This window comes from Microcaecilia unicolor, chromosome 2, assembly GCF_901765095.1.
Source record: "Microcaecilia unicolor chromosome 2, aMicUni1.1, whole genome shotgun sequence".
NCBI classification, from domain to species: domain Eukaryota; kingdom Metazoa; phylum Chordata; class Amphibia; order Gymnophiona; family Siphonopidae; genus Microcaecilia; species Microcaecilia unicolor.
The window spans coordinates 556,971,099-556,986,967 of record NC_044032.1 but is presented as its reverse complement, the minus strand read 5'-3'; the positions used below and the strand labels follow the sequence as shown (position 1 = coordinate 556,986,967).

Below are 15,869 nucleotides of genomic sequence, written 5' to 3'. Positions count from 1 at the left end.
GTTGGATAAAGATTTGGCTAGTGGGGTCATCATTAGGTTGAAGAGGATCGGCAATAGTGGTGATCCTTGAGGTACTCTGCATTCTGTTTTCCATGGTGATGATATATTTGAGCCTGATTTCACTTGATATGATCTAGTAGTTAGGAAGCCCTTGATCCAATTAAATATGTGTCCTCCAATTCCGAAGTAGTCCAGGAGTCTTAGCAGTATTTTGTGGTTTACCGTGTCAAATGCGCTAGACATGTCGAATTGGAGAAGTATGCTTTTACCTGTTGCTATTTCCTGTTTGAATTTGTCTAGGAGTGTAATTAGTACTGTTTCAGTGCTATGGAGGGGGCAGAATCCTGATTGTGATTCGTGTAGTATTGTGAATATGTGTATGTAGTCAGTAAGTTGTTTGGTTTCCATGCTTTCCATCAGTTTGACCACCAGTGGGATTGATGCTACTGTGCGGTAGTTAGTGATTTCGTTAGTTTTTTTCTTGGGATCTTTTGGTATTGGGGTGAGTAGGATGTTGCCGTTTTTCTTAGGGAAGAGATCTTGTTGAAGCATGTAGTTTAAGTGGGATGTAAGGTCTGCTATGAAGCGGTGGGGGGCAAATTTTAGTAGGTAGCTGGGACAGGTGTCCAGTTTGCAGTGAGAGTTGGAGAACTTATTGATCACCTGTGTGACTGTTTCGGTGGTGAGGAGGGCGAAGTTTGACCCAAATCTGTCCACTGGGTATTCATCAGGGGTTGGTTGGGTCCAGGCCAGTGATGAAGTTTTCAGTGTTGGTATTGTCCTGGGGTAATGTGTTACGTAGGTTTGTAATCCCTGCTAGTGTGGCTTTCATAATGGTAGCTATGTACGGTGACTGTGACTGAATATGTAGTTATACTTGTTATTGCTATATGTACTGCTTTCTAGTTGTGGAGCAGCACAGCATTACCTGTTGCTTTATTCTCTGAAATCTTTTGACAGTGATATTTTGTAATTAGATATATTATCAGACTTGGTTTATTTTTATTAATTCCAAATCAGTAGAATATTTGGGAACTGCCATGCATACACCCACGGGTTGGAAATAATTCAGTGAGCCATGCTCTCAAATGCTTTCCTTACTTCTATATTTAAAAAGAGTACTTTTTTTTTTTGTTACATTTGTACCCCGCGCTTATCCACTCATGGCAGGCTCAATGCAGCTTACATATTGTATACAGGTACTTATTTGTATCTGGGGCAATGGAAGTTTAAGTGACTTGCCCAGAGTCACAAGGAGCTGCCTGTGCCTGAAGTGGAAATCAAACTCAGTTCCTCAGGACCAAAGTCCACCACCCTAACCACTAGGCCACTCCTTCAGCACTCGTGTCCACAACTTTGTAATCTAGTGTGATTTCTCCACTACAGAATTTCATAATGGTAAAGTACAAAACAGAGGGGACTAATACTTGAAATTTAGATGAAAATATTTAACTTTAGCTCTTTGTTAAAGAGCTGCATTCTTACAAGCAGGTGGGAGATAGGAGCAGGAAGCTTGACTGGTAGGATGCCTGTTATATTTGATTATACTTGTCAGTGTTGTAATCTTAAAAACTAATGAGATGCTTTCTATAGAAAAGTAGTTCTCTGAGATGTGTCACTACTAAAGTGATTGTGTGAGTGAAACAGATTATGCACTGGTGCTCCATCATCTGAATTAGTGTGGCATATTAGGACAAATGCTTGGCAGTGTTTGAAAATGCAATCTATTTCCAGAGATCACCGCACAGTCAGACGCCAGTGAGATACAACAGGACTGGAAACCTACATTCCTTAGTAATGAAGAGTTCACACAGTTAATGTTAGAGGTAGGATTCTTCAGTTATTCTGAAAAACTTATTGTTTAAAGGATAGCTTTTTATGTTCATCAAATGTAGAGGGCAACCAAAACTTTTTTCATTTTCAAATAAAACCTAATCTGGCCGCTACTGCCCAGAATGAATGCTGCGGCCTGCCCTGCCCCACCCTACCCTATCTTACCCCCAAATAGGAGTACCCCCCTTCCAGACACCCTCCCCCTGGGTCGTCCTTACAATCCCTGGTATTCTAGTGGTGTAGTCTGGACAGGGGTGATCCCCAGTTGCTCCTATCCTTATCTTCTCCGCTGTCAAAGTGGCTGCTGTGACCTGAGACTGCTGCTAGAGGTCACGGCAGCCATTTGGCAGTGGAGATGGCATGGTCAAGAGTGACTGGGGATCACTCCTGCCCTGGGTGCACTACTAGACCACCAGTGATAGTAAGTATGCCCGGGGGGGGGGGGGGGGGGGGGAGGGGGAGTAGGGATACCTCTGATTGGAGGGGGAAGAGAGGAAGTGAATGGAGCCTGCTCCTGTTTGGTGGAGTAAGGAGTGTTATGGGGACAGAACAAAGTTTTGCTTTCAGCAGAAAATGCAACGGCTTTTTGACCAAAACTGAAACAAGGCTGAATACCAATTTTGGGCTGGTTGTGGCACTGAAACCTGGTCGGCCTCTCATCAAATGTATGTACGTATTTTTCTCCGAGGACAAGCAGGCTGCTTGTTCTCACATGTCGGACGGCGGCCTAGGAAACGGCAAATTTTTCAGAGCAAAAAATAAAAAAGTTTTGGCAGAGCCTTCTGGCGCACGAAGCGCGAACGACTTCCCATCTGTCACGTGAGCGACCCCGCTCAGTTTTTTTTTACCCGCGACGAAGTGAAGAGGTATTTTTTTCCTTGTTCCTTTGTAGGCCCAGGAAAGAGTCTTTGGTGACTTTTCTTCTTTTCTTTTCATTTGTATTTCATTATTTTTTGTATTAAAAAAAAAAAAAAAAAGAGGAAACCCATATTTTCTTAGTTTTTAGTCCCCTTTGTAAGTTTCCTTTCTTTTCGACACGGCTGGCCTTTTGGCCGCGCGGTTGGGATTTTTCCCTTTTTGTGCCCTTCACTTTTTTGGCACGATCGCATCGTTTGATTTCGCTGAGGCTGTTTTTTCTTCCATGTCATCGAAAACACCCAGCGGCTTCAAACATTGTATTCGGTGCAACCGGACCATCTCAGATACCGATACCCACGCTTGATGTATCCAGTGGCTTGGGCCCGACCATAGCCCAGCTGCTTGTAGTCTGTGTCTTCGCAAGAAGAAACAGACCCAAGCGTCTCAAGAGGCCCAACAAGAGAAGCGTTTTGGGGTTCAGTCCGGTCCTTCGACATCGGTACCAAGGTCGGCGGCGTCAACATCGAGGGACACATTGATGTCGGGAGCGAAGGTAATGGCTGCGGAATGACCAACTCGTGCTGGGAGCAGTGAGGCATCGAGTGGGTCTCCACCTGTTTCAAGGCCTCCTATTATGCAGGCCCCCCCGGGACCGACCTTCGTCGGACCCGGCCCCAAGGAGACGTGAGGATTCCACGTCTTCCTCATCAGTACCGAGGAGTCTCGATGACGGGCGTTGAGTGAAGGCGAAGAAGCACCGTCATTATTCTCCTTCGACACACGGTGCTGGGAGCTCCAGGGCGTCGAGGGATTTGGCACCCGAGAAGCGTCGGCGCCGAGAGGATCGCTTTCCCTCTATTCAGGAGGTTCTGATGTGTCAGTCTAGCAGCCCGGTACCTGCTCCCGAGCCTCAACAGATTTTGCCACCGGCTCCTATACTGACCCCGCAGCCTTGTTCGATGGTGGCTCTCGACGAGCACATCAGGGCCCTGCTTCCAGAGCTTCTGGAAGGGTTGCTGCACCAGTCTGCTTCGGTGCCGGCGGTGCTTGTGCCTTCCATGCCGTCGGCTACAGCGGTCTCTGTTCCTCCGCCTGTGGTGAGGTCCCCGATCTCGGTGCCGCCTGCCACCCAGGTCGACTCTCCTTCGATGTCGGTGGAGGAAGCTTCACCGGAGTCCAGGCGGGCGTCGACTTCTCGGCATCACCATCAAGGACGTCGTTCCTTGGCATCAAGGCAGGCTCAGTTTCGAACTGCTCTGAGAGATGTCTTGTCCGACACTGAAGATGAGCGTTCGTGGGAGGAAGAGGAGGATCCCAGGTACTTTTCATCTGATGAGTCCTATGGGATTTCTTCAGAACCTTCCCCTCCACCAGAAATGAGACTGTCTCCACCTGAGAGTCTCTCCTTTACCTCCTTTGTCCGGGAAATGGCTGCGGCTATTCCCTTCCCTATGGAGGTTGAGGATGAGCCCAGGGCTGAGATGCTCGAGGTCCTGGATTATCCTTCTACACCTAGAGAGGCTGCAACAGCTCCTTTGTATAATGTACTGAAGGAAGTCCTTATGCGAAACTGGTCGTTCCCTCTGTCTAACCCCGTGATCCCGAAAAGAACTGAATCCCAATATCAGATCCACGGGGAGCCTGGATTGATGAAGTCTCAGCTACCTCACAACTCCATGGTGGTGGACTCTACTCTCAAAAGAGCCAAGAGTACTAGGGACTATGCCTCAGTGCCCCCAGGCAGAGAATCTAGAACCTTGGACTCTTTTGGGAGGAAGGCGCTCATGTGGATGGGCTCCACACTCAGGGAGCCTGGTCCTTTCAGGAAAAAGGTCTACAGATCAACCTCCTGGAACTAAGAACGATCTAGAATGCTCTAAAGGCTTTCAGAGATCGGCTGTCCAACCATGTAATCTTAATTCAGACAGACAATCAGGTTTCCATGTACTACACCAACAAGCAGGGAGCCACCGGATCTCACCCTCTATGTCAGGAAGCCGTCCAGATGTGGCTTTGGGCACGCTGTCACGACATGTTTCTTCAGGCCACTTATCAGGCAGGCGTAAACAACAGTCAGGCCAACAGGCTGAGGAGGATAATGCAACCTCACGAGTGGTCACTAAACATGAGTGTAGTCCGCAAGATCTTCCGAGTGTGGGGCACCCCCTCGGTGGATCTTTTTGCCACTCAGATCAATCACAAGGTCCCTCAGTTCTGTTCCAGGCTTCAGGCCCACACAGACTAGCGTCCGATGCCTTTCTCCTACATTGGAGAACAGGCCTTCTGTATGCGTATCCTCCCATACCTCTAGTAGGGAAGATTTTGCTGAAACTCAAGTGAGACAGAGGAACCATGATCCTGATTGCACCCTTCTGGCCACGTCAGATTTGGTTCCCTCTTGGAGTTGTCCTCCGAGGAACCGTGGAGATTGGAGTGTTTTCCAATCCTCATCACTCAGAACGAAGGGTCACTTCTGCATCCCAACCTCCAGTCTCTGGCTCTCACGGCCTGGATGTTGAGAGCTTAGAATTCGCCTTTTTGGGTCTTTCAGAGGGTGTCTCCCGAGTCTTGCTTGCTTCCAGGAAAGATTCTACTACTACTACTATTTAGCATTTCTATAGCGCTACAAGGCATACGCAGCGCTGCACAAACATAGAAGAAAGACAGTCCCTGCTCAAAGAGCTTACAATCTAATAGACAAAAAATAAAGTAAGCAAATCAAATCAATTATTGTGTACAGGAAGGAGAAGGGTAGGTGGAGGCAGGTGGTTACAAGTGGTTACGAGTCAAAAGCAATGTTAAAGAGGTGGGCTTTCAGTCTAGATTTAAAGGTGGCCAAGGATGGGGCAAGACGTAGGGGCTCAGGAAGTTTATTCCAGGCGTAGGGTGCAGCAAGACAGAAGGCGCGAATCTGGAGTTGGCAGTAGTGGAGAAGGGAAAGATAAGAAGGATTTATCCATGGAGCGGAGTGCACGGGAAGGAGTGTAGGGAAGGACGAGTGTGGAGAGATACTGGGGAGCAGCAGAGTGAGTACATTTATAGGTTAGTAGAAGAAGTTTGAACAGGATGCGAAAACGGATAGGGAGCCAGTGAAGTGACTTGAGGAGAGGGGTAGTATGAGTAAAGCGACCCTGGCGGAAGACGAGACGGGCAGCAGAGTTTTGAACTGATTGGAGAGGGAAGAGGTGACTAAGTGGGAGGCCAGCAAGAAGCAGATTGCAGTAGTCTAAACGAGAGGTGACAAGGGTGTGGATGAGGGTTTTGGTAGAGTGCTCGGAAAGAAAGGGGCGGATTTTATGGATGTTGTAAAGAAAGAAACGACAGGTCTTGGCGGTCTGCTGGATGTGAGCAGAGAAGGAGAGAGAAGAGTCAAAGATGACCCCAAGGTTTCGAGCCGAGGAGACAGGGAGAATGAGAGAGCCATCAACAGAAATAGAAAACGGGGGGAGTGGGGAGGTGGGTTTGGGGGGAAAAATGAGAAGTTCGGTTTTGGTCATGTTAATTTCAGGTGGCGTTGAGACATCCAGATAGCAATGTCAGACAAGCACGCTGAAACTTTGGTTTGGATGCAAGGTGAGATATCAGGGGTAGAAAGGTAGATTTGGGAGTCCTCAGCATAGAGATGGTAGGAAAAGCCATGGGATGAGATTAATGAACCAAGGGAAGAAGTGTAGATAGATTCCACGAAGAGGTGTTATTCTTTCAAATGGAGGAGGTTTGCCATGTTACAGCAAGGCCCTAGATCCTCTTTCTTGTCCTACACGGACCCTGCTTGAATACCTTCTACACTTATCAGAGTCTGGTCTCAAGACCAACTCCGTAAGAGTTCACCTTAGTGCGATTAGTGCTTATCATCGCTGTGTAGAGGGTAAGCCTATCTCTGGACAGCCGTTAGTTGTTCGCTTCATGAGAAGTTTGCTTTTGTCAAAGCCCCCTGTCAAACCTCCACCAGTGTCATGGGATCTCAATGTCATTCTCACCCAGCTGATGAAAGCTCCTTTTGAGCCACTGAATTCCTGCCATCTGAAGTACTTGACCTGGAAGGTCATTTTCTTGGTGGCTGTTACTTCAGCTCGTAGAGTCAGTGAGCTTCAGGCTTTGGTAGTGCATGCACCTTATATCAAGTTCAATCACAACAGAGTAGTCCTCTGCACATACCCTATGTTCCTGCCGAAGGTGGTGTCGGAGTTCCATCTGAACCAGTCAATTGTCTTGCCAACTTTCTTTTCCCGTCCTCTTACCCGCCCTGGCGAAAGCAGTTTGCACACCTTGGACTACAAGAGAGCATTGGCCTTTTACGTGGAGCGGACAAAGCCATTTAGACAGTCCGCCCAATTGTTTGTTTCTTTCGATCCCAACAGGAGGGGAGTTGCCATCGGAAAACGCACAATCTCAAATTGGCTAGCAGATTGCATTTCCTTCACTTATGCCCAGGCTGGGCTGACTCTGGAGGGCCATGTCGCGGCTCACAATGTTAAAGCCATGGCTGTGTCAGTGGCTTACTTAAAGTCAGCCTCCATTGAAGAGATTTGCAATTGCAAGGCTGTAACGTGGTCATCAGTCCACACATTCACATCTCACTACTGCCTTCAACAGGATACCCGACGCAACAGTCGGTTTGGGCAGTCGGTGCTGCAGAATCTGTTCGGGGTTTAGAATCCAACTCCACCCCCCCTAGACCCGTTTTTGTGCTGTTCCAGGCTGCAGTCTCAGTTAGTTGTTTATGGTTTAAGGTCAATCTATGTTATGTCCTCGCCGTTGCGAGGCCCAATTGACCAATGTTCATTGTTTTAAGTGAGCCTGGTTGCTAGGGAAACCCCACATGTGAGAACAAGCAGCCTGCTTGTCCTCGGAGAAAGCGAAGATACATACCTGTAGCAGGTATTCTCCGAGGACAGCAGGCTGATTGTTCTCACAAACCCGCCCACCTCCCCTTTGGAGTTGTTGTTTGTTTATTATTTGCTTTTTGATTAAACTGAGCGGGAATGCTCACGCAATGGGCAGGAAGTCATACGCGGTTCACGTACCAGAAGGCTATGGCAAAACGTTTTTATTTTTGCTCTGAAAAATTTGCTGCTTCCTGGGTCGCCGTGGACGCCGACCCACATGTGAGAACAATCAGCCTGCTGTCCTCAGAGAATACCTGCTACAGGTATGTATCTTCGCTTTATAATTGTATTACTTTAACTTTACCACAGAAACCTGAAGATATAGTATGTAACATTTCTATGAACTGCTGTTTAATTTGTAGAATGACATGTTCTGTAATCTGATTAAAATACATACTTAATTTGTGATTATTACCTTTTAAGAATGACCATTACATTTGAACTAACCATGTACTGCTAAGGCCAGATTTGTAAGCCTGGTAGAAGGGATTTACTAGTACGTAATATTAATTATTTTCAGTGAACTAATTTATCCAAAAAAAAAATAAAAGTATAACATATGTTTTAACAGTTTCTTTGTGAATATGTAGCGGTTGAGAGCCCTTTTAGTCAGTACTATGTAGCTGACTACTATGCAGTTATTTCTAGCACTGAAAATGTGTGTAACTGGGATTCCAATGGTGGCTGACCATGGTTCTCATAACTGATAATGCCTATTTCTTTTTTAGTTCAATATGTTTTATTGAATATTGGTAAGTAGTTACATCAACAATAATAGTGACAATTCCATAGTGACAATGCCAAAAAGAATATACAAGTAATGAACATTATATAGAATTAATACTAAACTAATCAAATATAAGCGTAACAATTAACATACCACTCAGAGGCTAGTACAAATTCATGCCTTGTTGAGTGGTAGCATCTATATTAATAATTCTCACCTCAAACATTCTGAAGCTCACTCTGTGGCAGGGAAACCCTGGAGCCCTGCACTTAGGCTGTCACCACTCACTGTCACTCATGCACCACTCACTCTCACTGATAGACCCACCCACAGCCACGCCCCTACCGCACATAATTTCCTACTTCAACGTTCTAATGAAGCTGCAACTTCCGGTTTGTGAGGTGCCAGAGATCTGAATTTAGCCCCATTGCTGTTTGCCCCGCCCTCACGTCAAACGTGATGACGTCGAGGGCGGAGCTATGACACTTGACCAATCGCATCGCTCCACCCTCAACGTCATCACGTTTGACGCGAGGGCGGGGCATACATCGATCTACTATGTGACGACGAACAGAGGGAGTGAGCCAGGCAGGCTGTAGGTCACAGGCAGCGAGGGAGCCAGCTAGCCACTCTCTATGTCGCGGGGCGGGTCGCCGGCCAGGGCGGGGCGCCCACGACCACCCTGAAGCACGGAGGGTAAGTCCAGCAACAAGGGGAGGGGGATGGAAAAGAACGCGCCTTGCTAGCGCCCGTTTCATTGGCCTCAGAAACGGGCCTTTCTTATTAGTATATTAATAAGTTATACAGGAAGGAAAGCATGGATGTATCTATCAATGTAGTAATTAAACAGATGAAGAGTCATACACATTAATGATCATGGTTAAACAATTAAATTGTGATTCAGATATGATTAACAAACAATATATATCTCAGTAGGGCAAGGTACTGTATTCTCAAAGAGGTTCCCAGATCTTCTTGTAAGAAGTTAAACTATGATTCCTTCCTGTATTTATTCATTCATATTTAGAAGTAATACACACAGTTTTCCACCAGGTTTTATAGTCTACAGAACAGGTGACTTTACATCTGTCTAATATTGTCTTGACAGCCAAGTAAAGCAATATCATTAACAATTTTGCCTTGTTATACTGATGACTCCAAAAACCTGGGGGACTTCTTGCCCTTACCTTGGTTCTTATATTTCAGAAACCAAGGTGTGTTCAAGGAAGTAAACACATTTGTACCGAATCCCCTCATTTTGGAGCTGCTGAGTTAGAGGCAGTGGTGTAGCCAGAGGTGGGCCTGGGTGGGCCGGGGCCCACCCATTTAGGGCTCAGGCCCACCCAAAAGTAGCACACGTTTAGTGGTAGCTGGTGGGATCCCAAGCTTGGCTAGCTGAAGGCTGCGAATGTTCAGTTTTTCAGCGCATGCCTGCTGCAGACTGCCAAGGTGGAAAGAAGCGTTTTCCCACCAGCTGAGATATTTTTTGGGTGGTGGTTGGGGGGGGGGGAGAACAATTGGTGCCCACCCACTTCTTCCATAGGCCCACCCAAAATCTGTTGTCTGGCTACGCCCTTGGTTAGAGGCCTCAATTCACTCCGTCGCTTTAGCTTGGCAGTGGACAAATCTTGATATCCACTTTGTAGCTGTTGCATTCAAAAGGGGCCAAAGTGTTAGGTATTATTAGAAAAGGAATGGAAAACAAAAATGAGGACGTTATAATGCCTTGGTATCGCTCCATGGTACAACCACACCTCGAATATTGCTTGCAATTCTGGTCACCGCATCTCAAAAAAGATAGTGGAATTAGAAAAGGTACAGAGAAGGGTGACGAAAATGATAAAGGGAATGGGATGAGACTTCCCTATGAGGAAAGGCTAAAGTGGCTAGGGCTCTTCAGCTTGGAGAAAAGATGGCTGAGAGGAGATATGATAGAGGTCTATAAAATGAGTGGAGTGGAACGGGTAGACGTGAATCACTTGTTTACTGTTTTCAAAAATAATAAGACTAGAGGGCACGCAATGAAGCTACAAAGTAGTAAATTTAAAACGAATCGGAGAAAACATTTCTTCACTCAATGTGTAATTAAACTCTGGAATTTGTTGCCAGAGAATGTAGTAAAAGCAGTTAGCTTAGTGGGGTTTAAAAAAAGGTTTGGATGGCTTCCTAAAGTAAAAGTCCATAGACCATTAATAAAATGGACTTGGGGAAAATCCACTGCTTATTTCTGGGATAAGCAGCATAAAATGTATTGTACATTTTTGGGATTTTGCCAGGTACTTGTGACCTAGATTGGTCACTGTTAGAAACAGGATGCTGGGCTTGATGGACCTTCGGTCTGTCCCAGTATGGTAATACTTATGTCCTTATGTGTTGGCTGCAGCAGTTCCTGTTTTCCCTGGAGGTGGCACAGTTGGAGTCAGGTGGTATTTCTTGTGGATGTTTTATATGACTTGGTTTAGGGTTTTATTCTTGCTTGGTCACCTCAGTTGTGTGCAGGAGATGGCTGTGGCTCCACCACTGATGAGTGCACGCCTCATCCAAGGGCATGCCTGAGTGCACTTCCCCTTAGAGTGTGCTTGCTCTTTGGAGAAGATTGTAAGTAGAGAGGTGTGGTAGCCGTGTTAGTCCACTCTTAAAGGTTATCAATAGAAATCAAACAAAAGAGAAGATTGTAGAAGCTGGTCAAGAACTTGGGGTAGGCATGGCTGCTGCATCTCCTGGAGGTTCGTCAGAAGGCCCTTGGCTGGTCATGCCTGGAGAAGGGCCGCTTGAAAGGGGCAGCTGCTTCTGGCAGAACAGTTGAGCTCCACCAGGCCCAGTCAGGGCAGGGAGACAGACCAAGAGATGGATTTTTTCAAAGGAGCCCTGTCAGTTTGCACTGGGCCCCTCATTTGTTCAAGAGGGTGATAGACTAACCCTCGTTTACCAGTAATAAGCCTGTATCATCTCAGACCAGTGGGTATTAGAGGTAATGATTCAAGGCCATGCCTTATATCTGGCATGACACATTTCAAAGGTTTTTATGGTCTCCCTGTGCGGCTCGTCCATAAAGTGCCTGGTGGTGCCTGACACGCTTCTTCATCTGCTCCAGCTGGCGGCTATAGAGGCTGTGTCTTTCACAGAGCAGGGCAGAAGATTCTGCTCCATCTATTTCATTGTGCCAAAAAAAGCAGGGCTCCTTCAGATCATTCTGGATTCAAAGACCTCAGTGCAGCACTTCAAGTTCTGTAATTCTGGATGGAGACACTGCATTCAATCATCAATTTTGTGAGGCTGGGTGAATTTCTAACCTCTCTCAATCTGATGGAGACCTACCTTCACATTCCTATCTGAGTGGATCACAAGCGTTACTTGTGCTTCTACTTCCTGGGAAGGCATTTTCAGTTCCACACCCTTCCATTCAAGTTAGCAATGGTCCTTCAGCCCATTTCCACTCCTAAGGTACCAGAATGCATCCCTATTTTGACAATTGGGTACCTCCCAGGCGATTCAGCTGTTGGAGAGCTTGGGCTGGATAATGAACCAAAACAAGAGCCATTGGAATACCTTGAAATCCTGTTTCATATGGCCGTTGAGATGCCATTTGTGTGCCCTACATGCTGCAGGTGTGGGACTACCTTCAGGTTCTCATTTCTATGGTAGTGACCCTGGAGGTGTTTCTATGGGCACATGTGCACATGAGACCCCTGCAGAGGACCCTACTGTGCTGGTCCCTCAGGTTTTCAGGATTTCGAGGCCAGACTTCTCCTAAAATTTCTGGCTCACAAGAGCCTTTCTGGTGGATTCTGAAGTCTCATTGTTTAGAGGGATCCCTTTGGAACCCTTGGAGTGAATTGTTGTGACCATGGATGCCAATCTCATGGGCTTGGGGGTGCACTGCTGCAAATGAGTGACCCCCTAGTAGTTGGCTTGGTCAATCAATCGCCTCAAGACAAGGGCAATCAAGCTTGTGCTCCTGAAGTTCCTTCCCATTCTTCAGAGAAGAGCAGTGAAAGTGATATTACTACTACTACTATTTAGCATTTCTAAAGCGCTACCAGGGTTGCGCAGCGCTGTACAATTAACAAAGAAGGACAGTCCCTGCTCAAAGGAGCTTACAATCTAAAGGACAAAGAGTGCAGTCAATCAAGATTGAGGCAGTCTAGATTTCCTGGATAGAGGTACAATGGTTAGGACAATGCTACGGTGATAGTGTATATCAATAAACAGTGGGGTTCCAGGAGCCAGGTGTTAGCACAGGAGGCAGCAGCTATATGCTGCTAGGTGGAGAGATATCTTCTGGCACTGTTGGTATGCCACATTGTGAGCCAAGCCAGTGTTCAAGCAGATTTTTTTCAGCTGGTCCACTCTGGATCCAGGAGGAGTGGGAGTTGAACTTGGAAGGTTTTCATTTGGTAGTAGACCAATGAGACCTGCTGGCGTTTGATCTGATGGCCTTGAGCCACAATGCCAAGGAGGCTCAGTTCTTCAGTTTGAGAAGAGATGCCAATTCCGAAGGCATCGATGTTCTGGTTCTTGAGTGGCTCCAGCTGGAGCTGCACTGTATGTTTCCTTCTTGGCACTTGATCAGGAGGGTGCAATGCAGAGCTGCTCAGTACCCTTTTCAGTTTGTCCCAGACTGGCCTCAAGACCCTGATATGTAGGCTTCGTGCACCGACTAGCGGGCATCCCTCTGGCCCTTCTCAGGGGGGTGGGGCCTCCATCAGGGTCTAGTAGAGATTTAGGATCCGAATCTCTTCTGGCTTATGGTTTGGCCTTTGAGTGGTGGCGCCTCGTGAGGTGAGGGCTTTTGGCCTTGGTGATTTCCACCCTTATGAGGGCCTTTAAGACCTCCACCTCATTGGCTTATGTACAGGTCTGGAATATCTTTGTACATTGGTGTGTTGAGCAATCCTTCTCACTGTGGCAGGCACAGATTTAGTCCTTGCCAGAATTCCTGCGGGAAGGGTTTTCAGCAGGAACTCACTCTCAGCTACTTGAATGTCCAGGTGGCTGCACTCAGTGACTTGCTTCAGAGGGAATATTGGCGGCCTTTCCCTTGGTGCATTACTGGATATCATGTGGTTCATGAAAAGGGTGTCACGGTTGTTACTACCTGTCTGTCCATTTCTATCCCTGTGGAAATTAAACCACATGCTGGATGTTCTGGCAGGGCTACCCGTCGAGTCATTGAGGGTGGCCTCCCTGAAAGACCTTACACTGAAGATAGGTGTTTCTGGTTGCCATCTCATTGACATGTAGAGTCTCAGATTTGCAGGCTCTGTCTTGTTGAAACCCATATTTGTCTTTTTCAGACAGTCTGTTTCTATCCGCACAGTTTCATCCTTCCTGCCGAAAGTGATTTGTGCATTCCATGTTTAACCAGGAGGTTGTTCTTCCTGCCTTTGAAGAACAGGGTACATATAATCCAAAAAGCTGGATATGTGTAGGGTGTTACTTTGCTATTTTCAGGAAACTAATGAGTTCTGCCTCTCTGATCACTTGTTTGTACTCTTCCATGGGCTACGCAAGGGTTTAGTGGCATCTAAGGTTACTGTAACACATTGGATCAAAGTGGCTATCAAGGCGTTGTAAATTTGTTGGAATAGACCGGTTCCGAAGGGCATGAGGGCCCATTCTATCCGAGCGCAAGCAGCTTCATAGATGGAAGCCCATGTGGTCTTGCCCAAAGTCATTTGCACGGTAGTGACTTGGTTGTCTCTTCACTGTTTTGTGAAGCACTATAAATGTGATGTTCTAGCAAATGGCTGCTTGGCCTTTGGCAGAATAGTGAGCCAGGGGCCTTGCCTTACCCTTCCAGTGAGATTCTGCTTAGGTCCATCCCCACTTTTTTCAGAATGGTGTGACTGGATATTAAGGAATGTGAAATTTAGTTATACCTGTTCATTTCCTTTCCTTTAGTTCAGCCATTCTGAGACCTGCCCTAGAAGACTGTGGCGTGGGGACTCCTTGGGCACTCTGCTTTTCTCTTACTGTGTACATAGTTCAGGTATAGGTTAGTTATTTAATCTGATTATGCTGCAGCGGCAGATAGGGCTTTGGAGTGACTCACAGGACTTTCCTTAGTGTCTCTCCAGACCTGCCTAGACAGATGGGTTATTATGCATTCCTACCAGCAGATGGGTGGAGACTGAGAACTATAGAATTCTGGTAGAGCCTATAAGTTAGCTGTGTAGGCCCCAGTGTTGCCAGGTGGGCGGTTTTACCGCCCAATTGGGCGGTTTTCCGCGACCCGCCGCGGGAAATTTTTGCCCGCGGCGGGTTGCGGTTTTTTTGGTGGCTTTTTTGTGCTTCGGGCGGTTTTTTTTAGGTGGCTTTTTCGGCCGCGGTGGGCGGGGTTAGTGACGTTTTTGGGCGGGGTTAGTGATGTGGGAGGCGGGGTTAGTGACGTGGGAGGCGGGTGGGTAGTGACGGGGAAGGCGGGGTTAGTGACGGGGAGGCGGGGCCGATGACGGCGGGGGCGGGGTTGATGACGGCGGGGGCGGGGTGATGACGCGGGGGCGGGGTGTCAGGGGCGGGGTTGGAGTTTGGGCGGGTTTTGGGCTGGATTTGGGCTACCTTTAGGCTGGAAAAATATTTCCACCTGGCAACCCTGGTAGGCCCTCCCAGAGTCAGTATTTCTCAGTATCCCAGCAGGTGGGTGGAGACTGAGAACTATAGAATTCTGGTAGAGGCCTATAATTAACTGTGCAGTCCTTCCAGAGTCAGTCTCCCAGCAGGTGGCAGAGGTGTGAGCCTGTGCAATCTCTACTGGTCTGGTAGGGCCCTGGGAGATGCCTAGTCGGAAGGTGGGGGGTTGGGGGGGGAGTTACTGGGCTCAGCAGTGTTTGTAATTTATTCTGGTTCTAAATTTTTCTGCTTTTTCCAGGCTTCTTGGCTTCTGGCTGGGGCTGAGTTCCATGGGGGTTCACATTGTGCCCTAGGGGTGTGAAACCGGGTGGCTGGGTTCCTCCCCCTTTCCCTCCCTATACCTTCTGGTTCTTGGCACCTGAAGGTTCCGTTCTGTTTCTGGAGGTCCTTTTTGTGCCTTAGCCCTGGTGCGGTCTTGGGCCTTGAGTCCTGGAGGTGAATCTTATCTTTGCTCTGTGTAAAAAAAAAAAAAGCAAGCAAAGTCTCTGGTTTGCAGTGCTTCAGTCTCTTTTGGTTTTGTTCAGTTTGGCAAGCACCCAGGCTTTGCCTGCTGGCAGGTGGTTTTCCTTGGGACCCCCCCCCCCCCCGTTCCCCCGCTTTCCTCACGCAGTTCTTGACTTTGTTTTCTAGCTATTTTTCAGTAGAGCTATAATTCCTTCAATGGAAGCTTTCTGTTTTGAGCCGTTTTATTCTGAGCCTCATTGGCCTTGGAGGGGCCTTTTTGGCTTGTTTTGGGGTTTTGTTTTTTTTCTGAACCAGTGTTTATGTTGTGTTTGATGTCTTTGAGCTCTTTCTGCTAACCCAGTTTATATCTGGGTTTCAGTTGAGTGCCTTGTTTGGCTCTCACTCCTGTTAAAAATACAAAAAAAAAAAAAAAAAAGTGGAGCAGAGGTACGTTTCAGAGGTCACTGAGTTCCTTATCTCCTTCA

The 15,869-nt window shown here is 47.2% G+C and overlaps 1 protein-coding gene across 1 annotated transcript in view; it reads left to right on the top strand.

Moving 5' to 3' along the window:
- Positions 1–15,869, top strand: part of CLOCK (clock circadian regulator) — a 250,497-nt gene that overhangs the window by 52,705 nt on the left and 181,923 nt on the right. The window contains 1 exon segment of the mRNA XM_030192205.1: positions 1,735–1,826. Within this exon segment, the coding sequence (XP_030048065.1) occupies positions 1,735–1,826 (92 nt within the window).